General features: G+C 42.6%; 2 protein-coding genes across 6 annotated transcripts in view; one reads left to right on the top strand and one right to left on the bottom strand.

Annotated features, from left to right (window-relative positions):
• Positions 1–23952, top strand: LOC113417667 (ceramide kinase-like). Its single transcript, XM_026676161.2, has 13 exons — positions 1–288; positions 7188–7295; positions 8624–8749; positions 9412–9540; positions 9929–9992; positions 14443–14588; positions 14739–14813; positions 15161–15313; positions 15923–16028; positions 16428–16510; positions 18896–19095; positions 21924–22120; positions 22751–23952. Exons 1-13 carry the CDS (start codon positions 171–173, stop codon positions 22812–22814), a joined length of 1569 nt encoding a protein of 522 aa, XP_026531946.2. The 5' UTR covers positions 1–170; the 3' UTR covers positions 22815–23952.
• The window catches only part of G6PD (glucose-6-phosphate dehydrogenase), an 18708-nt gene continuing 14313 nt past the window's right edge, over positions 23257–27651 (bottom strand). For all 5 annotated transcript variants that reach the window (XM_026676163.2, XM_087956929.1, XM_087956932.1 and 2 more), the window contains 5 exons: positions 26678–26864; positions 26317–26552; positions 24963–25039; positions 24533–24625; positions 23257–23791 (listed from right to left, as the gene is read on the bottom strand). In XM_026676163.2, coding sequence (XP_026531948.1) covers positions 23701–23791; positions 24533–24625; positions 24963–25039; positions 26317–26552; positions 26678–26864 — 684 coding nt within the window. In that variant the 3' untranslated portion in view covers positions 23257–23700. The remainder of the gene's footprint in view (positions 23792–24532; positions 24626–24962; positions 25040–26316; positions 26553–26677; positions 26865–27651) is intronic.

Here is a 27651-nt window from a genome sequence, read left to right on the forward strand (position 1 = left end):
GGGTTTCTGGGGGTTTCTCCGCCTTGGAGAGGCGGAGAACTAAACCTGAGAGAAATAAAGGCGCTCGGCGGGAATGAGGTGTGAGAGAACAAAGATCCATCTCTGCAGTCGGCGTTTACAAACGGAGCGCGACCCTCCGATCCGGCCACCGTCCTTTCGCAATCCCGGCCATGGGAGAAACTTTTCTACGCTGCCCGCTGCGCACTCCGTGCGGTCGGGTTTTGGTGTCGTTACCGCCCGGCGGCGAATTCCTGCTGGGTACTCCGGAGTTCGTAAACAGGACGAGCGGTGAGTCTCTCCGCTTTTTTCTCGCATCCCGAAGATGGGGAAGTTAGTTGGGTGCGTGCGCCCCCGAGATAGCCCCCAGTGGCCCCGGGAATGAGGGAGACTGCCGGTGGGCTCCTATCAGGTCTTGGATTGAGGGGAACACAGAGTTCAGCCCAGTCCCAGTTAGGAGCCTTTGGAAGATGCCTTTTCCTTTGGGAATTTTTTTATTTTATTCTCGCTTTCCTTTTTTCTTGCAGCCTACCCCCTCCGGACATCTTCAGAGTAACTACTGAACTACAACTCCCATCCCATTTTGGCTGGAGGGGAATTGTAGTTCGACGAGTGTCTCCACTCCAGGAGTGTTACAAAGCAACATAGCACTTCGGAAGGAAAGTAGGAAGAGTGGCTGTGTCCTGTTCTAGCAAAGCTATGCTAGTCATAGAGTTGAAATTACTTGGGGCCTCTACTTACCGTCCTTATCCACAGCCCTATGAAGGTGCTCCAGAGAATTCTGATATTTGTGATTCTGTGCTGCTCGTTGGACCCATAAATGGGTTTGGAGGTTAGGTATGCCAGCCAATGAGAATAATTGCCAGATGTGTTGTGCATCAAACCTCATTGTTGGCCAAAGTATGGGACTTTAAGAGTTGCATTCAGAGCACCAGATGGCTCTCTTCTGATCAGATGGGTTTTGAACTTCATAATATCTCCCTCCCCCTTATAACATACTGTTCCAGATGACTTTCCTGGATAAGACATCCTCTCCAGACTAACAAAAACCACCTCCCTCTCTATGCATCTAAACGCATGGGGACAGCAGACTTAGTCCCAAGGAGGTATAGCAAAATGGATTGGGTGTCACTACAGTCCTTTCCAATGTCCTTAGCCTGTGAGGGAACAATACAGAATTCATTCTGTATTCATGTTACGCTGACTACTCTGAATGTGAATGACTCTCCAAGGCTTCCATGCTACTTAAAATGTGCTTAACTGGAAGACCGATCTTAGAGATAGGTGCAGATACTTTGCTTTGGAACTAAAATCCCTTTCTCTCATGACCTTGGGCAGCCTATGAGCCATCCCTTTTAATATGACCTTTATTTCTAAATGTCATAGTTGATCCAGTCCATTCATTCAGCTGCTGTCGATACAAATTGTGCTGTTATCCAATCAATTTTAGCACTTGTTCTGTTTTGGGTTTCACAAAAGACTATCGTAGCTTATTAGTGACACAAGCTTGCATACTACAGCAGGCAATGATTACCCCCTGCAGGGAAAGATTTCAGGAAGACTTAGTTGCGCTGTATGATTCATTTGCAAAGGATGTAGGCAGGGGTGTTAGCAGGTGTCGTAAAAAAAGTGACGATGGCAGTTGCGACAGTACAGTCAAAATTCTGCCTCTTTTTCAAATGCCTTGCATATGCAATGCACATTAAAAACAAAAACAAAACTTAAATTGCACCATTGCAGCTGCCATTTTGATTTTTTTACCCATACCCAGATGCACAACAACAAGACCCAACAGATCTTAAGGCAGGGGTGTCAAACTCATCCGGCCCGTGGGATGCTTAAATCTGGCCTGCAGGGCAGGCCTGGAAATAGTAAAGGACTGCCCCCCTGTGCCACGTTTTGGCCAGCAGAGTGTTGCAGGAGGCTGTCCAGTTTGAAAATGGGGCCTCGTGCACCCCGTACCCCATTTTGGCTGGCAGTGTGCTGCAGGAGGCGTCTGTCCCGTCTCCCCACCCCACCCACAGCCGACCCACGGAGGAGAACTACAATGCTGATCCAGCCCTCGAAGAAATCCAGTTTGACACCCCTGCCTTAGGGAGATGAGTGCATCTGAATTATCTGCAGTACAGAAGCAGTTTTCTTGGAAGATAACATGATAGGGGGAAAAACTTACATAAGGAAAATATTTGAAATCCAGCATTGCAGCTTTATATGCTACTTGAAGAAGTATCTATAGCTATTGTAAACAAAATATTAGAATCTAACATCCAGAGTCAGGCAATGTCTTGTTACAACCAACTGAAACTGATATATACGTACTCAGATTAAAAGCAGAAAAGGGAAAATTTAAAATTAGGCCATTAGCCTATTTAATCAAGGTTTACATTTTAAAGTCCTTCTCAAAGATATTAATCAATACTCAACCTTAATGACAACTAGCATTCGGGTAGAAAGAATAACTTTAGAATAATTTCTCCATCTCTGAAGACATGAAGGGCCTTATAGTCCCAATTATTATCTTGCTGTAGCACATAGACTCCTGACCTAACACAAAGCAGAAATAAATACATAGTGCTGTCTTTATAACAACTGGACTAGTGGATATTTTTATTGGTGCATTTGACAAAAATAAATAAATAAACCAGGCTGAATAGTGTAGAATTTCCTAGGAGTTGGACTGAAACTTTAAACGGTAAAGATGTCCTTCAGAATTTAGAAAATCAACTTTTTCGGAAGGCGGTTTTTCCCCCCTCCAACCAGCATGTGAATTAGAAAATGTTAGAGCCTTTTTCTACACACTTTGAGCTTTAATAAACATAATGTAAAGTATCCCAGTGTGTCCTACCAAGATGTTAATTCTTAGTATGGGTGGGAATTAATTGAATTGTAATCCAAACATCTGGAAGAAACAGAGTTGGGGCCGGCTCCCTCAAACCTCCTTGCTTTTAATTGTCTTTGTCATAGTAAGGGGAAACTGATACCCAATCCACTGGGCATTTGGATTAGAACAGGCCATTGACTGAGAGGGAGAGGCAGTTTGAACTATGAATACCCATTAGCATTGTTAATTGTAGTACCTGTACCTAGCTAATGACTGTGCCCTGACATGATCAGTCTTGGTTAATATTTTTCCTAACTTAGCAGATAAAGATAAAAATATCCACTCAGCTCTGAAACAGTTTCCTTCCTGCAGGTAATGATTATCTTGGCAGATCATAGAGGGAAAGTGAACTCAAAGAGGTGGGGGGATACGGGCTGCTTTAGTCTTTGACCAAAAGTACATTATTATTATGAGTAGACTTGGTCTGAGCAACAGCACCCACTCTTAGCTCCATCTGTGAACAAGTGCCTCTGAAAAAGCAAGTCTGCCTGAGCTTATAATGCCGAGTAAGGTGTGATTTAATTTCAGTGGGGCTGGAGAGAAAGACTCTATCCCAGCTTACATTTTATAGAGGAGTATATCTGGTTGAGCCATCTACGTGTGGCACGATCTGCTTTCCCCCCGCAATTCAGTAGATGCCTCTTTGTGGCCCTTTTCATTTCAGAGGAAAATGAGAGTAATAACATTTAGGATTTTATGTGGTATATTTAAAGATTTCAGATGCCTTCATATCCATGGTTGACAGAACATGGGAGGGTAGCCAGGTTTGCAGACTTTTTTGTTCCTCACTTTTTTTGTACCTTTGTAGCAGCCTAAGGAAGAATGTAAGGGAGTCTTTGCAAAAGTTGCCGCTCCAGATTATTACAGACTGGCCAGTGCTAAGGGTCATTCCAGCCTCCTGGCACTAGTATTTCTCCACTTCTGGAGTAAAAAGGACAGCCTTCAGTAATAAACAAAGATAATTTAGCAGATCTAATGAGAAACAGCCAACTCTTCTCAGTAGTATAACTGCCCTTCCTGGCCCTCCAGTAAGAAATTAGGATTTCCTTTAAGCTGAAATGCCTTGTCCCCTCCACTTCCCCCCCTCCATTTTTAACAAAATGATATTAAATTGATGAGGAATTTTGCTTAGCATCAAAAGAGCTGTATAAGGCAGGACTGAACTTAAGCTGAAGTCAAGGATGGAAGAATTCAATGCTACTGGTACATTAATTATCATCTAATTTTATCTGGAGATGTTTGGTTATTTCAGAGAGTTCTTTGAAATTTCAACATATGGCTCTTGAAACATATGAATTTCACATTTTCCTTTCCTTTCTCTAATTTTTAAATGCTACGCAGTGGAAAGAGCAAAGATCATGGTTGATATGATCTCTCTTTTTATTGAGAGATACCTTTTAGATCATTATCTACACAGAGAGAGAGAGTTCAGTGCAGAAATCTAAATTAAAGTAACTTGGAGGACACAGTGATATCCTTTGAAGAGTGCTCCAATGAAACCTTCCCAACTCTTTCGATTTGATCTCCATAGTACTTAGCTTTCTAGCCTCCAAATCATTCTTTATTTGCATAATTGTGTCTTCAAATGAGATGGAATGTCTAACACAGGGGTGTCCAACCTTGGCAACTTTAAGACTTGTGGACTTCAACTCCCAGAATTCCTCAGCCAGCTTTGCTGGCTGAGGAATTCTGGGAGTTGAAGTCCACAAGTCTTAAAGTTGCCAAGGTTGGACACCCCTGGTCTAACAGATCCTGACAACATAGAAGATGGAGCAAGACAGTAGAGAATTGGACCATTAAAGAAAAATATCCGTGGTTCATGAAAGGGGGAAAATATGAGAAAGAGACTCAGGGCAATTCTACTTTAATCATCCTAGGTACAAGTTGATCTGAAGAATTGCTGTAGGATGCTTTCAAGATTTTATTAAATTATCCTAATAGCAATAAAGCTCATTCCAGAAATCCAAGGAGTTTTCATTTCCTGAATTTGCCAAACTTCAAAGGACTTGACATCAAATGAAAAAGATAGACAAAGAAAATATTGATTCTGACTTGTTAGAAAAAAGAGGTTTAGAAAAAACATAGAATGGATACAGATTTTTGGCTCCAGCCTCCGATAAACAAGATGCATTGGGAGTTCATGGAAGAACCATTTTGTTAATTCCCTATCCACAGTTCTAAGTTATGAATTTGCTCATACTGTTATTTTAAAAACGCCACATTAGTAGTTATCACTACTCTTCCCTCAGCTCATCTTGGCTATGAGGCCAAGACGTTTCTGACTCCTGCTTCTTGTCCTTTCCTCATTCTTCCCCCCCCCCCACTAGAAAATAATGACAAAAGTATTGCAAGAGGAACCACCTATACCCAAGGTTTCCTGGCCTGGGCCCAAATTGACTCAAAGCTTGTTGTGTTTGCAAGTACTTCCCCTGAGGCTGACACCAGTGCCTGGTGCAGTGGGGGAAAGAGAGAAGACGGAAGAGAGGTTTTTTTTTTAACCAGCTGACGACAGGGGTTGGATTTCACGAAGAAGACATAGAACATACTTTTCAGTTTCCATCACAGCAGTTTCCTTCCAGCAAACACATTTGGATCCCAGAGCGGGTTTTTCAAGTTGAAGCCCCCTGGGTCAAGCCATAGTAGTTTTAATGGTCTGGGAAAATCCGGTTGGTTTTATGCCTGATAGGCATTGAGTTAAAAGCAGAAGATTACTGGACTGACCAGAATTTTCATTCACCCAGCCAAACTGCCGGAAAGGGAAGAACTTAAACTCTTAGAAATGGCCCTGTCAGTTATCTTATTTTCCGTAATATGGAATCAGTTGCAAAAAAGGAGAAGAGATGGAGGAGTTTGGGTAAAAGGCACTTCATATACAGCAAACTTTGGTTTTGACAGCCTTCCGCTGGGAGAAAGAGCTTTCCTTCTGACAGAAGGGATGTGTATTTTGTGAAAGTTTGGGACTTAGACCACTTAATTGTGAAGTGGTGTAGAACTTTTTTTTTTTTTTGACGCAGAGCAGAAGTACTGTAGGTGTAATTGGGGCCCTCAAAATAGTAATTAAAATACGAGGCAGCAGAGAATCAGAATCACTCTGTGATATTAAGAATGGACCACTAGTAGTGGCTCTGGTTTTATGAGACATCTCCAATCCATTTATGAAATTCCTGTCACACAAACTGAGGAAATTAATACAAAGGATTGCTAGATTTCAACTCTTACGGTTTTAGTGTCTTCAAGATCCCTTGTAAAGGGATTAAATCTCTGGATATAAGGCAAAGGCAGAAGTTACACTTCTGAACTTTTGAAGACTTTGGATCAACTTGGTTAGGTTCTTGGTGAGGTCTGCAATTCTGCAATAGTCTTATCACTAGGGCTGTCTTAACAGCATTATGGGTCCCGGGCAAAGCAGTGTACTCTGGCCCCTATGACAACTACTCACAGGAATAAAAATGTAACTGGTCGGTAAAATTAGACATATATTTATTTCATTGGTACTTCTAACAAATAAATATGTAATAAATATGTTGCTGTATTTGTATGATACAAGGTGCGTTGAAGGGTTAACATATACAGATTAGTATGGGGCCTCTATGCTGATGGGGCCCATGGACAAGTGCCCACCAGGTCCATCAGTTAAGATAGCCCTGCTTATCACCAGACCCTGGAGCCCCCTGGTTCCGTGGCTCTCCTTCCCTGAACTTACTGGATATATGACAAAACAAATGAGCAATAATCTCCAAGCATCTTGTCTTCTCCTTTTAGGAGATACAAATAGTAACCAGGAAGAAGGAGAATGAGCAAGACAATTGATAAAGATTCCCTGAGGGTTTCTTAAAGTCCCCTTAAACCCCCCAAAAACCTGAGCTCTGGATGCTAGCTTTCCTATTGACAAATATTTTCTGAACTTCTATCTATTGATGAAAGGAATGGATTCTTGCCCAAGTAATGCTTTTCTCAAGCCAGCACTTGAGAGTGAGCAGTTGAATGACAGATTGTGACAATTGTAGTGACGGTGTGCTATTGAAAAGCTCTCCACTGTGGCAGCAGGTCAAGAAGAAATGACAAATACATGGATTTTGATCTGTAAGTCTCTGCCCTTAGACTAAAACAAGTTTTTATCTTCTGAGAATTATTATCATCTCTGCTGCCAAGCTTTAAATGCTTAATTTTATTTCTGACTTTTATTGTATTAATATTGCATACACACACCCACACCAAACCCACACTCACAGCTGTTGAAGAAGCAGAAGACAGGACAGAAATTCCACAAATAAAGATTAGCATGGCAATGGTCTTCTCTCCTTTCCAGACCAGGGATTCTGCATTCCCATCCAGGAGGTGGTTGCTGTGAGACTTGGAACAGCCAGTAGCAGAAAGGAGATTTTGGAATCTACTAGGGATGAAAACTCTTTCACAGGTGAGTAAGATAGATCCAGGTTTAGAGCATCTACCCTGTTTCTCCAACAATATGGCCTCCCCCAATAGGAAGTCCCAGCATGTTTTATAGGCATGAAATGAAATTAAGCCCCTCCCCCCAAATTAAGGCCTATATTAAAACATGCGAAATGGGGGGGAATGGTGGGGGGGCTTGCCATTAGGAAGTACTTTTGTTGCACACCCGGATATGGTGCTGCCTGCGTTGACCCCAATATGAAGTGCCCCACCAACGCCGAGGTCAACATCCAAGCCATCGCTGCCCACCCGCCCGCCCGCCCGAAGATGCAAGGGGGGGAGAAATTAAGTCACCCCCGAAAAGACAGCCTAGCCATTTTTTCAGGGCTCAAAAAAAAAAAAAAAGACCCGGGCTTATTATATGAGAAACACGGTAGATGGCTGGATATTATTATGCATTAAGAGGGTCACAAAAATCAAGTTAAAAAATGAAATCTGGAATAGGTGGGCATCACTTTGGTTGCATGCGATTGTGATTGAAACATCTATCAGGGGAGTCCTTTTTCATTCAGAGCAATTCTTTTAAAATAAGCTATGGTCCTTGTTTCTTATTACTTTCATTGACTGCAGGAGAAGAGTGGAGAGACAACAAATAGTAGTTATGCTATGGAGGCCAGATCCAAAGTTGCACTTCTCTAGTGTACACACTCTAAGCTAAGTTTACAGGCTTTTCGGCAAAAGAGTCAAGGACAAGGTTGAATTAAGATTTTTTTTACCATCTGTTTCTCAGCCTTGGATGTTGAAGCCACAGTGTGTTATGAGAATCCAGTTATTTTTAGTGTGTTGTATGAAGCACGTCACCACACTGAGCTACAATACAGTTCCTCTTTGGGGACGCAGTGTATTATATGAGCACAGTAATTATGACTGGTCTTAAGAGTTATATGAACTCAGCTAATACAGTCATCATCATCTTTCCCTAAAGCGTAACCAGGAAACTCAAGAAGTAGGAGTTCAGAATTAGATCCAGTGTAACCAGAAGTTTTCTGGATGACTTTGGACTTTTTGCAGGCCAATTTTGGTGTATGATCGTAATAAAGTTTTGACTTGATTTGATGGGTGTGTTGTATTGCCACTTTGACCTCCTGGTAAAAAGGCAGGATATAAATCTGAGAACTCAATAATAATACATTTTTTTTCAAGATATTTGCATGCATGTGCAAATAAAGGTACATAATTTCACATGCAAAATAGATTCATGACGTCCTGAGCAATCACTCAATCTGATCTTACTCATAAATCCGCTTAACAACCACTCTAATGTTCCATTCCCCACCCTTCTTTTCTTTTTAGTTTTTTTTATACAGCGGGAAAAAGGAGAGTATTGGAACCTTGGGGAGCTGGAGTTCACTGCCCCATCCACATCTGATCTAGCAACACGCTGGGTCAGCGCCCTTCAGACCTGGATTCATTATCATGGTCAGTTCCTAGCCAGCTGAAGTCTTCCTTCTTAAGTATGGCTGCCATGCAAAGACAGGCCCATATAAGTGGGTAGGATGTGGCTTCCAAGAAGGGAACCAGGGAACCTCTCTTAATTGCAAGTAGGGCAATGTCAGCCCTACAAGGTAGATTAGATCAAGAAATGAAATGAACTGCTCTTAGTCAGTACTAAGGGAAAGGTACTTTGTACAGTGTGTGCTCAAAGGCCACCTGTATTTTTTTTTTTCCTTTTGTATGTCATGGAAAATAAGTTTTGCGTTGGTGTTAAATGAAGTCTTACCCTGCAGAAGGCGACTGCCTGACTTGGTTCAGGCTGGGAAGCTGAGTCAGGTTGAGCCATGTTGGTAGGCGGATGGGAGACTCCCACAAACACCAGGATTGAAGACTAGAGTCTGAAAGAAAGCAATAACGAGTCGCTTCTGCATGCCACCAAGCAAACTCAGCAACTTGAAGGAGCCTTTTTGACACAAAATGACAATTAGCTCTTATTCTGCAGTTTTTGTGGGTTTTTGTGAATACAGGCTATAAGGGAACAAAGAACTCTTTCTTCATGCGCTCTTGAGGCGTCAATTGACTACTGACATAGGCTGAACTAGATGGTACTTTGATCTCATCCTGCAGCCATTTACATTTCCCTCCAGGTGTTACACGGCCCAAGAGTCTACTTGTCTTCATCAATCCAGTGGGGGGACGTAAGCAAGCAATGGAGATCTATCAAAGTCAAGTGGCTCCACTGTTCGCCCTGGCTGGGATCCATGCTCAAGTTGTGGGTGAGTCCCATTATGTTCCTCCACCACTCCCTCTTTCCTTCTCATTGTGGACTTCTTTTATCTCCAATAGCTTCCAGCTTTCCTGTTGCTCCATCCTTTGTCAGAGTCTTGTAATAGCATACCACTTAGCAATAGCAATGGTTCTTAGACTTATGTACCGCTCCATACAGCACTATCTGAGCAGTTTACAAACATCAGCATTTTGCCCCCAACAATCCAGGTCTTCATTTTACTGACCCTGGAAGGATGGAAGGCTGAGTCAACCTTGAGTGGTCAGAATCAAACTCATGGCAATGGGCAGAGTTAGCCTGCAATACTGCATTCTAACTGCGCCACCATGGTTCCTATTAAACAACCTCCTGCTTTCTTCATTTTGCCATCTTCTCAGAGACTTGCCATGCGAATGAGGCTCGTGACTACATCCTACAGCAAGATCTCTGTGGCTTCGATGGGTAAGTGTTTTTGTCTTAGTTTGCCTGCATCTGCACTGACTGCTTTCTGAGGAAATTGGTGCCTCTAATTCAGGGGTGTCAAACGCAAGGCCCGGGAGCCGGAGCCGGCCTGCAGGGTGTTTAGATCTGGAAACAGTGAAGGACTGGCACGTGGTGCCTCTGCCAGCGAAAACGGAGCTCGGAAATACTGCGGACGGCCCTCCTGAGCTCTGTTTTTCCTGGCAGAGGATTGCAGGAGGCTGTCGCAGAGAAAACGGAGCTTGGGAGCCTGTTTTCACTGACAGAGCACTTGGCCCACCACAGGCACCCCTGACACAAGCGGCATCGAGCTGGTCACGCCCATCTCAGCCCCCTCAAAGTCAAACACAACACTGATGCGACCCTCAATGAAATTGAGTTTGACATCACTGCTCTAGTTCAGTCTGAACAATCCCTTCAGTTCAATCCTGGCATCTTCTTCAAACTGTTGCCCTCCCTTTCTCCTGGAACTGCAATATGTCGTACCCTCCAGCATGGGATTATGTTTGGTGAGCACCAAATTGGTAAAAACCATTCTTTGAAAAGCAATTGATCTGCTCCAAGCAGACATTAAGAGCCCCGCAAAACAATGGCTGCAAAGCAAATACATTTTTCAGTGATTTGAATTAAAAAAAAAAGGGAGGGAACCAATCTGTTTCCTTTTTTTCTAAGTTTGTTTGCCAGTGCAACCATGGAGAAAACTTCTAGCAAATTCCAAATGCTGTAATTCATTAATTCATTCGCTGTCAGCTTAGCCCAAGAATGAGGTAGAACAATCCAGCCAGGGTTCAGTTTCTTGTTTGTTTATACACAATAAACAGACTCTTGCCAGACTCTTGCCCTTACTTCTCTCAGCCTAGTGGATATCCCCTGGGAAATTCTGAGGCGTGCCTATCCTAGATCTCTGCCTCTGCTTCCTATCCAGGTCCAGGCCTATGATGCGTCTTGTCTCACTCCACTCCTTGGAATGTGCTCCATCCTTTCTGGGAAATTGGTGCTTTATTGTAGTCCATCACATCACCTTCCCCTCCCATGGGCATGATCTCTCACATTCACAACCAGATTATAAAACTTTAGTAAGAACTGAAGTTGAAGATGAGAAGCAAAACATCTTCCTCAAGGAACAAACAGCCTAGCTGCCTTTAAAAAAATACTTTTGAGACAACCATGTCCTGGGTGACCGAGAATCCCCATAGACTTTATAAAACCAGGTTAAATACTTGATTCTACCATAATTAGGCTAAACATTGATTTTTAAACAATGTTATAGTAAGAAAAACGCTAAGATGTTATGAACATTAAACATTTCATTTAGATCTTGTTTCTAAATGGCTTTAAAAACAAGAATGTTTCTGGCCTTTGCAAATTTTTAAAAAAATTCTGAAGGGTGTTACAAAAAGGTATTAAATACGCCATACACATTTTTATTTTATTTATTTAAAAGATTTGTATTGGCTCCCATCTCTTTTTTACCTGTTTTTATTTTATTCAAAGCAAGATTAAAATACAAAATACGGAACTCAAAAAAAATCCAACAGGACAAAAGGGGGAAAAACACAAAACAAAACATTAAAGAGGACCATAAAAAAAGATATTATACACATATTAACCCCTCTAATTGAATACTGATTAATATATTGCTACATCATTAGTTCCACCTCTTGTGAAACAAACCCTCCAAAAAATTTTAAACTACTAAATCTATTTGCAACTTGTTGACCTGTTTTCTATAACAAATAGTTAACAGGAAAAACAATATTAGTGAAACAAAACAAAATTAGAGTTTCAAAACTCTCTGTTAACAGGCTGTTATTGTAATCCACTCTTAGAAAATTTACCACAGCATCTTATCTATCCCAAATCATCCCAAAAGTTATAAACTAATCATCCTGGGTCAAATATCCATGTTTATTTTTTAATATCTTCTCTAGTCAATTGCTGTTTAATTAAATAAAGTAAAATCAGTTTCCAAAATAGGTCTATTTTCCTATCAAAGTGCAAGCGGAAGTAATTGCCAATTCAGTGTAATAAATGCATCCAGTCTCCCTCCAGACTTCGCAGATGTGTGGAATTTGTCTCTTTCCCTCTTAGTCAAAGCCATAACATTGAAAGAATGTGCAGACTTAAACTTCAGAACAGCAGATGATGGTTCTCCAAGCCATGAAATTATCTTTTTGACCTGGAACTGGATCAAAGTCCTTTTGTGTACTTTCATCCACATCCAGAGATAAAGCTTCAGATCTAAACATTCTTTTAACAAACATTAACGTTTGATCAAATTTTTGAGAGAGGAACTCAGCTAGATGCTGCACATTTCCCCATTTTCCTTAGATTTCAGAGCCATCTTAATCTGTGAAATTTAGCCAGGAAACAAAGAGCAAAAAAAAGTATGTTTGCCTCTATATTTCAATCCAAGATTATAAGAAAAGTTCAATGGAAATAAACTCCGGGTGTTTTTCAAATTCAAAAAATACAGAATCCAGCAGTAAGAGTCTGTAAACTGTTCACCTACCCACCCCTGAACATTACTGTGCTTTCCATAAGGAAGGAACAGAGGTTATTCAAAACAACATATATAAACAAAAAACAAAAAACAATTAGAGTCCAGCAAGGGATTGACATAAAGCAGTACCCACCCTTAAATCAACTTTTAAGACAATGAGCAAAATAAAACAGTGAAATCAAAAGGTGAAAGTTAAAATTCCGGCATGCGGTAGAAAACAAAATTGCTTGACAGGAAGATGGATACACCCAATGACTTTTCAATCACTTCCAGAGGGAATTGGAATCTTCATGACCCTCCCCTTTACCCACTGGGTCCACGATTGTCCAAAAGTCATCTTGAGTCATTCCTAAGTGCTCCATTTAAAGCCAGGGAGCAGTACTGCCAAAGAACCCACCTTTAGGAGTGAAATCAGCAGATCACTGATAAGAGAAAAAAGACCGTTACAGCAGCCATTTTGAAATGGGAAACGGGAGCCGTTTTGCCTCCCATCTTAAAACATGCTCTGGGCTGTTTACAACAGTAACAAAACCCCAGAAGTATATTTTGAAAATCATAAAACTGTAAAAACAAAACCGGAGGGTCCTTGGCAGGCCCCAACAATCAAGATACATTCACTGTACCTGAGCAAAAATGCTAGGTTTTAATGGCCTTCTGGAAAGCTAAAAGAGTGGGGGCCTACTAAATAACCAGGGTGGGGGGAACTATGGAAAAGTCATGCTTCTGAGGTCCCGGTAATAAGCAGCATTTCAGGGAATGTCTGATCTGGTAGGACAGATAGTCTCAGGGAGAAGCAGAAACAACCAAGTTGTGGGAAGTTGATAACCAGCACCTTGAATTGCAGCCAGCACTGGGACTCAGTGCACCTCATAAAGCAGAAAGGAGATAAAACAGTGTAAGTAAGAGGAAGTAAAGAAGAATACATTGTAGAAAAACAAAACATCTGAGAGCTGGCTTGGCTGAATGTTGTTCCCCATCAGAGCTCTCTATGCACACACAAATAGCTTCCAACCTTCCACCATTTAATTCTACTCACAGTATTAAGGCGTCATGGGACATTTTTGCCCCATGCCATTCAACTTTATGTAAACAGGCACAGTAGTGTCCTTGCCCCTCATGGAAGTGGGGAGAAATGGGAGAATCCCCATCATTTGCCTAGAAGCGATCCGTAAAGGGAGTTGCTTCACATCCTGACTACAGATTATGACCAGTTGCTTAGCAACCATTCAAAGTTACTGTTATGAATCAATAAAGTAACTAGCATAAATGCAAAGTTGGTTTTGAAGGCCTGCACACCTGATTGGTCCTCAAACAACGAACAGGGATTAGTCAGGATGAGGCCACTCCTTATTGGTTATTATTTGAACTTATCACAAAGGTTATTGGTTAATAGGGTAGCAGCCAACCCTATAAAAGGGTTACTGCTGCCCATAGAGTTTGCTCTGTTCTATTCCTATTACTGTTATTATTAAAGAGTTGAAGTCACTGGTCAGATGTCTGGTCTCCTTATTCCCCAAACATAACAGTTACGATGGACACCTGGAAGGCTACTTGTGACCAGTTTTGAAGTTCTGACACTGCATCACTTCACTCACAGCTGCATGTCCACATTTTGGGCTCAAGGCAACTATCCCACAATTACAGCTGTTTGTAATATCCCACAGCCATTTGACTGTGATTTAAGTTTTTGCCAGAAACCAATGTTTACTTCTGGCAAAAACCAGGCCAAAGTGAACAATTAGTTCACTTAACAACTATGGTGCTTGCGTAACAACTGACACAAAAAAAGGTTGTAAAATTGGACCCAATTGTGTAAGCGATCTGCTTTATGACCATCATGACTTACAAGTCTAATTACCAGGCTCAATTGCAGTTGGAAGTTGAGGACTACCTATAACTTAGCTTATTACCTCCTCCATCCCATTCCAGGCTGGTAAGTGTGGGAGGCGACGGCACATTCAATGAAGTGATGCACGCCTTAATCAACCGAACCCAGCAGAAGGCAGGGAAGCTCAAAGGGGACGTTGATGTGGAGCTTCTGTCCCCAAGACTTCGCATTGGCATCATTCCTGCAGGTAAGACCAGAAGCTTCCCAAAATTAAGGCTTGAGGTTCTTTAAGAGCTGGGAAATAATGACTAAAACAAAGGTCTGGGGGGAAGCAGACAGCATTCTGAGCTATTTTCCAGCAAGTCGGGTGATAGGATGTCTTCTGTTGCTATTCCAGGTTCTACAGATTGTGTCTGCTTTGCAACTGTGGGAACAAATGACCCCGTCACCTCTGCTCTGCACATCATTATAGGTGCTTAGCCAGCATGCACCATCCATTTGTGGCTGTGGAGAGTATGGTCCTTAAAACTGCCCTGAGTAGGGAATTTTGGAAAGCCAAGTTTGGAAGTAAAGCATCTGTAGGGCAAGCTTGAAAATGGTCTCTGACTGCTGGTCATACCCTTGCAATAAAAGGGTGCCTGCTTGGGTTGCTTCAGAGTGGGGCTAGCTATTTTGCTAGCTCCACTTGAGAACAGAAACATTGGCTTCCTTGAGAAAAGGTTGTGGGCCTGTAGATACCTAGCCCCATACCTAAAATGCAGTGAGAGAGTGTGGAGTTTTCCTTCTAATCTCTTTTCCATGCCTTTCTTTCCTTCTCAGGGGATAGCCAGCCTCTGGATGTCTGCAGCATTTGGCATGATGGGATGCTTTTACGCTACTCCGTCTCCCTGACTGGTTATGGTTTCTACGGCGATGTAGTAAGCATCAGTGAGAAGCATCGTTGGATGGGGCCAGCGCGTTACACCTTTGCAGGTATTGTTCAGCAGAAGAAGAAGCTGGATAAAGGGAACTGGGAGAGGGGAAGGAAAACAAAGACTCATAAAAATGAAATTCTTCTCAATGGGCTTAAAAGAAATACAGGCTCAAAGGGCCTAGTAAGAAAATACTCCTCAGTTTTAAATTCCAGTTTTCAGGAATGACTGAAAGTATTTTTGAAATATGCCTGATGCTATTTGAGCAGTGGTTTTTCAGGAAAAAAAAATCACTTATATTTATATATTTACTCTATATCTCACTGTCAAATATGATATAACTTTAGTTCCCGCATTTCAGTCTTTTTGAAAAGGCACAAAAACTGTTTATTGCAACAACAGCTGTGATTTCTGTGTCAGTTGTCTGATTCTTCCAAAACCGTTCACACATGATACTAAAAAATTATCTTCTTTTCTGTATCCTTCACTATTCAATACCTACTGACTTCAAACATGCCCAACGATACTCCAGACTGAAAGAAAAGCTACTTAAAACAAAAGAACCTAAACCTTCTGTGAATTTTCCACTAAGAGTGGTGCTGGTGTGTGCTTGTCTATATGTGTGAACACACCCAGCCCAAACCCTCCCTTCAGTTATTTCCTCTTTCAGGAGCCAAAGCCGTGCTAAACAACCGCAGCTATGAAGGCACTGTGGAATTCCAATTGGCAGAGTCAGAGGACACCAATCCGCGGGATCAGTCACGCTGCCGATCAGGGTACATTGATGGGAAACTGCCACAAATGGGGTTTACAACCATGGGCAAAGTCCAGGAAAACAGCCACAGAAAAGGAGTGGAGCGGCCTACTCCAATTCTTCTAATATTTTGTACTATGGACCCCATGATTCCCAGCTGGCTAGGGGTCATGAAAATTGGGTTGCAATACATTAAGACAGGGGTCAACGCTCCGTTGACGGAACCGAATACATGGAACGAAGTCTTACGGGCCACCAGGGCGCCGTCTTTTTCAGCTGCATGGTCTGTTACTGAGTCTAGCAAAAAGGGGGGGGCCTTCTGAGTGGAAGCACCAGGATGCAGGCACTTAGTCAGAATTGGCACCATTAAGGCAGGCAGGGAAAAGCACCATTGAATTATAACACCAGCTCTCTTTTTCAGCTGCATGGTCTGTTCTGAGTCTAGCAAAAACCTTCTGAGTGGAAGCAAGGAAGAACACTTTTCAGAATTCACAAAGCAGGCAGGTAAAAGCACCAAAAGCACTTTTTTTAATCGCAAAGGATCAACACTGAACATTAATCCTGCTGTAAATTAATCTTGAAAATTAATAAATGAAAATTAATTTGCTGTAATCTTTGTGACAAGAAGCGTGTTTCACATGCAGGATCCAATCTGGGTCAGTCACCGGGACCAGAGGTTTAGTCTTCCAGACTTGTGTTGGAGTCCATTTTCAGGAGAGAAGTTGGGCTCCAACACGAGTCTGAAGACTGAAGTCGGAAGACTAAACCTCTGGTCCCTGGGAACTGACTTAGATTGTATCCTGCAACATTATCTAGGGGGACATACGGGCGCGGGCGTGAGCACTTCTACCGGCATCTTAAAAAATTGCTGAGGTTGACGAAATGCTGCTGGGAGGATTAAGTAAGCAATGTAAGAGGAGGGAGCTCATCACCCCTACTCTCTCCATACTGAGGCTCCTGAAAGATAAAATCTGGGGCCGGGGCCTGATCTCCCCCCACCCGCCCGCCGCCCCCGTGGGTTTACCAGTGCTCTTCTCCTGCTGCTGCGCCCTTAATGGTTGCACCGGGGGGGGGGGGGGGGTCCGGCTGAGGAAAAGGGGGCTGGTCCCTGGGACAACCAGAAACTAAGGCAGGGCAGGGCGCTGGCAGGCCAGGTTGGGGGGCGGGTGGGGTGGGGTGAAAGGGGAATCTGCGGAAGCTGGGTGAATAGAAGGGGGGTAGAGAGGTTGTCGCAAAAGCTTGAAAGGTCCCTGGTAAAAAGGTGGGGCCTGTCTAGGACGGGGACCTCCTCTTTCTTTGGCTTGGGGTTGGGTGAATACGTGGTAAGTAATATAGCCATCCCCTCTCTCCATGGGGCCAAGAGTGTGCATCTCACCCTGGCTAAACTTCATACTCTTCAAATCTAATCTTAGTCCATTTGGCTGCACCAGTCCTCTGTGGTCCCTGGGAAATGATGACTCAAATCTGACAAGCCAGGTTGAGTGATGTATGAGAGATGCAAAATCTACAATAGAATAGAATAGAATTCTTTATTGGCCAAGTGTAATTGGACACACAAGGAATTTGTCTTGGTGCAAATGCTCTCGGTGTACATAAAAGAAAAGATATTTGTTAAGAGTCTAGCATCATAAGGTACAACACTTAATAGTCATAGGGTACAATAAGCAATCAAATTATACTAGGAAACAGTCAATATAGATTGTAAGGATACAATCAACAAAGTTACAGTCCTACAGTCACAAGTGGGAAGGGATGGGTGATAAGGAGTGATGAGAAGATTTACAGTAATAGTAGTGCAGACTTTGTAAATAGTTGGACAGTATTGAGGGAATTATTTGTTTAGCAGAGTGATGGCTTTCGGGAAAAAACTGTCCTTGTGTCTAGTTGTTCTGGTGTGCAGTGCTCTGTAGCGTCCGTTTTGAGGGAAGGAGTTGAAACAGTTTATGTCCGGGATGTGAGGGGTCTGTAAATATTTACAAACAGATAATCCAGCTACTACTTGTCAGAGAATCTGCTTTTACTAGATTTTTTTTTTAAAAAAAAGCAAGCTCACAGGTCAGATTATGTTTCCAGCTCATGTCTTGTTAGGTTGGCCAAATAATCTGATTTAGGAAGTAGTCTTCCTTGTCTGAAGCTGGTTGAAAGGAAAAAAAAAGAGAGACTGTTGAAATAAAAATATTTCTCATTTCATTTTGCTGCCAGCTTGCTGGGTGATCTTAAGCAAGCTCCAGTCTTCTAAATTTAGGATTCTCATATATAACAAGGAACAATACTAATACTAGTAATAGTATTCAGTAACTGTTGTATAACGTCGTAATGCTTGCATAACTAACGGATTCGGAGGGCTTGAAGTGATAAACAGAAATCCTGTTAGTGCATTTGGAAAGGTTATTACGGGGCATCTTTGTCTGCTGTTTCTTGACCACTTGCCATGCAGTCTGTCTTGTGCTTCAATGACTGCTTGCTTTCTCAAGGTCTCTCCTGGAAAAGCAAACTTAACAGAGAACAGGCCTGTCAGGTGGTTTCTATTTTCAATGCCTCTATTTTGCAAACAGCAGCAAACACAAACAGAACCGGTCTGAGCTGCTTTGCTTTCTTTCTTAGAGGTGGAATAGAGGAGGAAGCATCCGAAGAACCCTAGTTTTTGCAGAAATAAAATACCGGGCATGTCTTCTGCCAGTGCTTTTGGCAATCTCAGACTGGAACTGCTGGGTCTAGGCAGCATAATTTCAGAAAATGAGGATTTGTCCCCAGAAAAAGCCTTGTAGACAAAAAATAGCAACGAAGTGTTGTTACCTCTTAGTAATCACCACTCTCAATTGGATCCCTGACTAGCTAAGGAGCTTCCTGGGTGAAGATGCTCAAGATAAACCTGTTTCTCCCCTCCAGGTGGTGAATGGCACCGGGTTCATGGTAGCTTCCTGGCAGTCAACCTGACCTGCATGAGCAGTGCCTGTCCTAAGAGCCCCAAGGGTCTCTCACCTTGTGCCCACCTGGCCGATGGAACTGCCGACCTTATCTTGGTGCACAAATGCTCGGTCTTCTCCTTCCTGCAGCATTTGAATCGGCACACCAACTGCTCAGACCAGGTATGGGTAACCTGCTGCTTTCCTATAGACTTGGGGGTGTGGGGTGGGGGTTGGTGATGTCAGAATATTAAGTCTTCGTGGTTATGGTTTTGCACGTGTCCATGCAAAGGGTAAAATAAGTGCATTTATTCTAGCCCTGTGCTGATTGGAGGGTAGAATTGCCAATCAGTATATATTCTGAAGGAGAGGGCAACGGAGGAGGAGAGAAGCCTTTGGCAGGGGTGGGTGGGCAGACAGGTCTGAGAGAGACTCAGCATCCTAGTCCATCTATCAAAGTAGTGATGCAGTCATTCTGATTCTCCCTGGTATCCATGGTATCTTTCATGACCAATTGTCAGTCTGTACTCCATTCAAAATCCAAGAAAGAAATACTTAGACTCCATAGATTAGAAGAAAGAAATCTTTTACTGAAAATTGAAGTGGTAGCTTCAGGTAGAATTCTGAATCTAAGAAATTAGGCGTGCAGATCACATATACAAAGGGATGGAATTGTTCCCACCCCCAAAAGATTCTTCCAATTAAAAGTTCTGGATATGGTCATGTGGGCATCTTCAGGTGGTGATGAGGCCTCTGTCCGTTGACCTTGACATATTTTGATAAAGATTTGCAGTTGCGCAGAGAAAAGAAGGCTAAGCAAGGAATAGAAACATAAGAGCAGGAATTTATACTCCCCCCCCTCCTCATTTATACAATACAAGAATGTAACACCTCCAGCTCTCTTCCCAGACATATCCCTTCTCCCCGTTACTTATGGCAGCCAAAAGATGCAAAGCAGTAGAAAAGATCTTGAAGGCTGACACCAATGGGTATCTCTCATTCTCCATGGTATCTTTCATGACCAACTGTATTAGAAATGGGAGGCATGGCTTTTCTGTAGTTTTTTTTCAGGGCCAGTTCCCTTCAGTGTTGATGGGAGGAGAGGTTGAGCCTAAGTTCCCTTACATACGGGGTGTCACGGGTTCAATGCTCTCACTCCTCTACTTTGAGATCTACATGAAGCTACTGGGGAAGGTCTTCTGTTGGGACAAAGCCAGATATACAGATTATACCATTCACCTTGATGTTGGGCCCATTAAGTGATGTTGTGGAGGTCTTAGTCTGGATGGGGAAGAACAGACTTGACAATCAGCACTGACAAAATTGGCTATGCGTTTCAAATTTTCCTCTACCAAGGACTTTACATCTTAGTTCTGATTTTCCCCAGACAGAATTAGTGTGCAATTTGGAACTCCTAATGGAACAGCACATGGCAGTTGTGCTTAAGTGGCAGACTTTGCAGTCTTCTCATAGTCATTCATGCCTTAGTCGGTTTGTGCTTGGATGATTGAGATGTGTTCTACCTGTGACTGCTTTTGAATCGCATGGAAGCTGCATCTGGTCCAAAATTAGCAGCATGGGTAGTTTTGAGCGCACCTTGGCATAGCCAGGCAACACCTCTACTGTGGGAGCTGCACTGGTCACCACTAAGTTTCTGGGTGTAATTCACAGTGCTGGTTTTGACTTTTAAAGCCCTTCTTGGCATAGTACCTAGCTACCCGAGGGACTACCGTTGCTTCTGATCACTTAGTTAAATTTGGGAGTGAGCGTGTTCCAGCTTTCATTTTTATATAATGCCTTCTCTGTTGTGATGCTAGCCTCCTGGGATTCAAATAGCTCCACCCCTACCATCTTTTAAATGGTATGACTTTTTGCAATGGGGTATTTATTAATAGGTTTGGAATATTAATCTCCACAAATCTTCCTTCTGATTTGTGAGTAGAACTTAGGAGTGGAGTTACACAGAAAGGGATAGCACATACAGTAGATAGTCTTTTTTTTTTTTTTTGAGCTGCTGCCATCCATTTTTCCCTGCTCATTTTAGGCTGTCCATTCCTTTGGCCATTATTTTTTTGTGTGGAAGGCTCATTTCCTATATCTAGATTGAGATTTCACAAGTTCTAGTGAGGTCGTTTATCCAAAAATGCGTGCCATTGGATTTTTATGACAAGGGCAGCTAAATTTTGGGGACATCCTTCCCGAAAATAGAACAGAACAAAATCGAATGTTTATTGTAGTCAATGAAAAGCCCATATGTAGTTGCATACGTAAAATTGATACGTACATTTGTCAAACTGATGTGCATCTTACCTAACAGAATTTGGCCATGCTTAAGAAAGTAGTGTTCTTTAAATCCAAGTAGGTTTAAATAGAACCAATTGAGTGATCAGGATATTTAATTAGATGTGGAATTGAGTTCAGTATGGGTGTCAACATAAAATGGACAATAAAGTTAGGCACGTTTGGTTTCTATAGCTTATATAAGGGCAGAATCTGGATTTAAATGGAACCCCTTTGTGTCCCCCTTCTAAAACCGATGAAGGGAGTGTACTGAATCATGCTAAGGTTAGGGACCTCCTTAGCTGGGAAGCAGTGATTTAATTTAAATATGTAGCAGGTTTGCTGGGAGAGTAAAGGCTACTTAGAAATACATGTTTGGAAAGGGACATCAAGCCTGTTTGAATATCAGTGCCCTGAAGACATTGCTTGATTGCTTCTACTGTACATTCTTGCCTCAGCATGCACACTTGAGTTAAGGAAGACCCACAAAGTTCCATTTTTTTGGATTAAAAACCATACTAAATTACAATAAATACTGTACATTTGGTAAGTTTCTCCCATTCCATTTTGTCAGATTAAACATTGCAGTACGTTGACCAACATCTCCAAGTTCCAGGCACTTGCAAATTTTGCTCTTCTCCGTTGTATTAGCAGAGATATTTGTTAACAGCTCCTTCCAAACTCTAGAGACAAGGAGCTGCTTTTGCTCAGGAGATGCAATTGTGTTCCAGTTTGACCTGCCCTTTGTGAGTGTGTACCGGGTTCGAGCTGTTCGCTTCACCTCCCCCAAAGGGGAAGACTGGGAGGGAAGACAAGAAGCTGCACAAGAACAGAACATACTCTGTGGGGGAATATGCCAAGGACAGCCTCTGGTCAGCTGCTGGACCTGCGATGGGGAGACTTTGAACTACACTGATATCACCATTCGGTAGGTCCTCTGATGGGGTGGGTCAAAAATTCCTGGACTGAATCACAAAGGCACAGGGAGAAGGGAGCACAGTTGGTCAACTTGGACTAATGGGAAAAAATGAGTATGAAATTTGGGGGATCCTAAAAAGATCACAGCAATAACTGGTAACCTAGAATGAGATTGAAGAGAGCTGGGCAGAAATGAGTAATAGCAGTAACAAGGCCGGCCACTGGAAGACTATGAGGAAAAGCTCTGAAGACTTGGTCTGTCTAAAAGGTGGGATGGAGGCCCTTCCAAAAAAAAGGTGCAATTCTTGCTTGCTGGCTCAGATTTACCCACTGGGTCGCAATGTAATAGGAGGAGGTAATAGGAGGAGGACATTATTACATGCACAGAGATCAATAACCTTAAGTAAGAGTTGCTTTCCAGGCCCTATCGACTCCTTAGTAGGCAGTTTCCAGCATGCCACTAAAAAGGCCAAAGGCGATGCTTGGTCTGAAAACAGTTGTGCAGTTCTGGTTAGAGAAAATATAAACCGGAAGGTAGCCAAGATTCTTAACAGGCCTAAGAGGGAGCAGCTTTACTTTTTTAAATTATATTGTAGTCACTATTCTACAACTGCTTGTTCTGTTCTTCTCTCCCCTTAAGAGTACACGGGAGTCTCATCCATCTCTTTGCTCGTGGAATTGAACAGCAACCAAGCACGTCCTAGACGTTTTCTGCCAGCTGAAAGGCAACCTGATGAAAGGCAAAGCTCCTGCTGAGAATTTCAGACCACAGCCTCAAGAGAGTCGCTTCCTAATATATGTATTAATTAGGAATGGAATCCAAGAGGTTCAAGGGTAGAAGCTGAGCCTGAGAAATTTCAGCTCCAGTTATCAGAGATAGCTTCCTCCATAAGGAGGTTGTGCTTCAGCTCTTATCTGACTGAGGCTGCTGCCTTGCCCTGGTTAGGAAAAGCAGAGGCATGGATGCTAGGTTGGCTATACAGGTACAAGGCCCCCTGCTCCCATATTTTATTTATAGCCTTCAGGCCAGCCGTAATTGTGCAATACTAAGATTCAGTTGCCCAGACAGGTGAAGATTAAGCAGAGCTAGCTCGTGGTTACAAGTGGACTTAAGACGCCTCAAACATGTATTCAAGAGACACAAGATGGTGGAGTTTTTGTAATAACTTCCATTTCCAGAACAGCATCATGTACAAAATCCAAAGGAATGTAAGAAGTAGTTCCAAGTAAAAGCAATTGATAAAGCAGAATACATAGATGAGGAAGGAGTACGGAGTGTGAGACCAAAAAAAAAACCTCTGCAGCTTTCTCATGCCATCAGAAGCTTTCCCAGCATAACAGCAGAAACTGGAATGGGATAGAGAGAGAGAGTGCACACGAGGGCCACCAAAGAGGTCAGCGGCAGAAGATGCTGTTCGTGCTGAAGATATCCCACTGCAGCTGGAGAAGTGCACGAATGTCTAAGCCCAACAAGCTGCCCTCTCAGACAAGATGGGCACGTCACTGCCAAGCCTGGCCTGGCTCAGTTTCTCTGGAGAGATGTAGAGACGAGCTGCGGGTGCCATTCCAAGAGGCAGAGGCTGACAGGTTTCAGAGCTTGTGAGGATTGACCCACCGGTAGGTGCCTTCGTACTGAAATCCCACTCTCTTCATCAATTCATCAGCCTCGGTAGGGCCACGGCTAGAAGATTAAAAAAAAAAAGCAACCTATTAATATTTCCAGAAACACGGCTATGAGCAAGCCTCACTCATGGACTTCAACAAATGACTGTTTTGTACTGCTGTTCTTCTCACCTCCTGAGCAGAAAAATAGTAATGGTTTCTTTAATGATCCAGAAATGACTGGTGTGCTGTTTTCATTTCTGTGAATTGACTGAAATTCATTAACAATCCTTTTCATTTTACTTTGCTTAAATCTCTCTCTCTCCCCCCACTCCCTGGCCAGCCGTTGAGTGCTCTTAGGATCCAAGAGAACATGAATGCACAGGAGCCAGGCAATCCAGTTTGGTACCTGTCAAAAATTTTATTTGATTGGACCAGTGGGTCAGCCTTGGGTCCAAGCCTTTGTTTAACTTTGCCACGTGACAAGGATCTGTGAAATGTGCCCTAGTGTAATCATGACTGGAAATGAGTGCCTGGTACCTTGAAAAGTGCGTAGGGATATAGCTGTCTTAGATATTTGGTGGCATGGGTAAGCGGATCAAGTCCCTTGCTAAAAGCAGCACATCAGCTGAAAGAGAACCCTGCCCTGTGAGGGGAGAGCAAGACTGTTTCTAGAAGCCAGAAAAGGCTAGAAGCGACATTTCTGTGTATGTATAGATGACACACAAAGGTCTGGGCTACTCTTGTCATTTCTGTAGTCTGCTTTTCAAAGGAAGCATTGCTGCCCTCCTAACAGCCCTGCAATCATTTCTAACCTCACCTGCCATAGCAATAGGCGATCGGTTTTGTCTTCTCTGCCTCGATTTGGTGGAGCAGTGGAGTGAATATACGCCAGGCCTCTCGTAGTTCATCACTGAGGGAGAAGGCAGCAAGGTTAGGCTGGGTTGTAGAAATCCAAGGAAACACTAGAAAAGACTTGTTACCAGGCCAGAGAGGAATAGGTATGGCCTTCATTAAATACTGAGTTCTGAGTCTTCAATCTGTATCTGTAATTCAAAGATTTCAAACCCAAATGCCATAATGCTCTACACACACATCACAGATACGCATAACCCATGGAAGAAAACACCAGCGGCTATCAATATGCTATCGGGAGCTTGGAAAAATACAGCAGCCAACAACTATCAGGGGCTTGGAAATTTTAGTTTTTCCTCCTAAATGTGCTCTAATGACTCTCCCCCACTACTCACCTGCGCACAAAGTGCATCTGGCTGCCACAGAAAACATCCAAGATAAGGCGCTCATAAGCATCTGGGAGTTTCACATCCTGTGGAAAAGAGCAGAAAAAAAAGATGTTAAGCATTGCATGCTATAAGATGGTCTATTCCTAACAATTAGCTCTAGAACTATGAAGCATTTAGTAGCAGATAGGACACCTTGGTTATGAAAGGGCAATGATAAGAGACCTAAAATCTAATGTAACAGTGTCAAGAGATGACTTCCATGTCTGAAATAGTCACTGCAACATGCCAGGATTCACATCAAAGGGAGTCCTCATGATCGGTTGCTTAGAATTATGACAGTTCCCCAGAGCTACTTACAACCCAGATTTGAGATTCTGATGGCTCCCCCTCCCCCCAAAAAAAAAAAAAAAAAAGCAGCAGCCACATTTTGGGTGCTTGACAATTGGTTTGCATTTATGGCCATTTGCAGTATCCCTTATCACATGACTACTATAAGTTCTGCCAGAAACCAAAATTTACTTCCTGTTTCTGACACACACACACCCTCTCCCACCAAAAAACCCACCACCCATTGTGGACAATTAATTCAGTTAAGGACAACACAAATGTTGTAATATCACCTGTTTAACCACCAGCATGACTTAGGATAGTAATTCTGGGCTCAATTCCAATTGTAAGTTGAGGACTGTATTACACTAAGGCATATGCCATACTTTAGAAATCCTGATGAAGGTGTTTGCATCCTGCCTATTCAAAATCAAAGCCATTGCATTTGGGAATCTGATTTGCCTGATGAAAAACAATAAAGATGATACCCACAGGTTTCTAAAAATGCTCTAAATTCCTACCCCTCTGTGTGAGAAAAAGTTATGTCTGAAAATATGCCAGCAGTAATTTAACTTTCTAAAAAAATAGGAAAACCAACTATAGACTGCTTGGGGTTTTGAGCTATACAGTACTAAATCATTATTTCCCTACATATTGTTACCCTGGCATTCAAACCATGCAGCCATTTACTAGCCATGTTCACACTACATATCTGTCCTGCTTATTCAAAACCCTACTTTCTAGGTTCAAACATTACACAGAAATGTTACTTAACCAAAACAGGCTAGGCTCATAAAATGCACTCATCTGACAATTCCATCCCACCTCACCCTCCAAATCAGCTAATAAAGCTTAGCATGTTGTATATATAAATTGGCTACTGTAGTTGAATTATTTATTTGGCTAAGTTTAGCATTTTATAGAGGCACAACCATGGACATTCAGCTAACACACTGTATATAGTAGACACCTGAACATCTACAAATGCAAAATGGAGTTGTTTGTATTTTCAATGCCAGATAAAATAATGTACCTTGTAGCGGTTGCCATAAGTGAGGTCCAGTTCAGATTCTTCTGGGTTGAAGAACATGCCTGGTTTCTTGGTCATCATCTTGGTGTAAACGGCCTCATTAGGCTGCACACGGATCACCAGTTCATTTCGTTTGCACTGCTGTTGGAAAATATCACCTGGCACCTCCCGGAACTGCAGCCGTACCTCTGCCTTGCGCTCATTCAGTGCCTTGCCACAGCGCAAGACAAATGGTACTCCTACAGAGAGAGTATCAAATAGGCAATGAGATACAAGGACCCTTGCCCACTAGACACTATTTGCCCCCAGTTCAAAGCATGTTTTTTGGGGGAGGCTGGTCCTTTGCCTGTATGGTTATACTCACCATCCCACCTTTCATTGTCTACGTATAGCACAGCAGCAGCAAAGGTAGGGGTGGTAGAGCCAGCTGGAACTGTGGAGTCATCAAGATAGCCCTTCTGAGCCTCTCCTTTCCCAGATGGATTGCCCACATACTGCCCAAGGACTACATTTTCACTTTTCACCTCTTTGATGCACTTCAGAACCTTCACCTAACAGAAAAACACAAGGAGAATCGATCACACATCAGCAGAAGTAGAATTGAGGTGACTATATCCATTTCAAGACAATACAAACAGTGTACTTAGCAGGGGGAAATTCCATGGGACCAACATGCAGGCTTTCCAACTGGCATAAAGGTAGACTTATGTGTATCTTATATGTTCAGGAAAACAGCCTCCAACTGAAAATGACAAAACTCTAAATACTTATATTGACAGAAGAAATATTTAAGGGAAGAAAATTTTGTAGGAAACTGTTCTAATTAGGTCAGCACTGGTGTTCAGGTCATTATGAGACATTCACTTTTCATTTTTTTTTTTAAGAGATGGAAATGCTTTAGGAAGGTCTAGTCTAGGTGCCTGGTAATTCATTCCTATTTTAGAGAAAGATCCGCAGTCCCCTCCTTTGGGCTACTAAGCAAAGTCTAAACTTTGAGAACATGTCGCATGTATTCTGACAAAATGGCTGTTATGGCATACTTGGCTAGGGAGAAAATATTCAAGTTACTTTAAGGAGAACCAGTAAAGTTACTCCTTGCCATCTCTCCTGTGGCTCCCTCCTGTGGAGATATTCCATACAAGCCCAGATAACCCTTCTCTTTTTTCCTGCCCAGATGGGCACTTATGCAAGGGACCGTGATGCAGCCATCCCTGTTTGTTTAAATCTAATACTTGTGGGATCCTTGGAAATAAAGGTGATCCTTGAAGTAAACACGTTGCTTCATATTTAGTTTGGTTTTGTAATTAATGGAATCTATTAAGCCTAGAAAGCTCTGGG

This window comes from Notechis scutatus, chromosome 2 (assembly GCF_049901735.1).
Source record: "Notechis scutatus isolate UNSWTSFEM ecotype Mainland chromosome 2, rNotScu1.2, whole genome shotgun sequence".
NCBI classification, from domain to species: Eukaryota; Metazoa; Chordata; class Lepidosauria; order Squamata; family Elapidae; genus Notechis; species Notechis scutatus.

What these genes read in the sequence shown, in the direction of transcription:
- LOC113417667 (XM_026676161.2), top strand. Translation starts at nt 171, where the DNA reads ATGGGAGAAACTTTTCTACGCTGCCCGCTGCGCACTCCGTGCGGTCGG. An exon ending in TGCTCTGCACATCATTATAG is followed by an intron (nt 14,814 to 15,160) that starts GTGCTTAGCCAG and finishes TTTCCTTCTCAG; the next exon opens with GGGATAGCCAGCCTCTGGAT. An exon ending in AGAATTCACAAAGCAGGCAG is followed by an intron (nt 16,511 to 18,895) that starts GTAAAAGCACCA and finishes TCTCCCCTCCAG; the next exon opens with GTGGTGAATGGCACCGGGTT.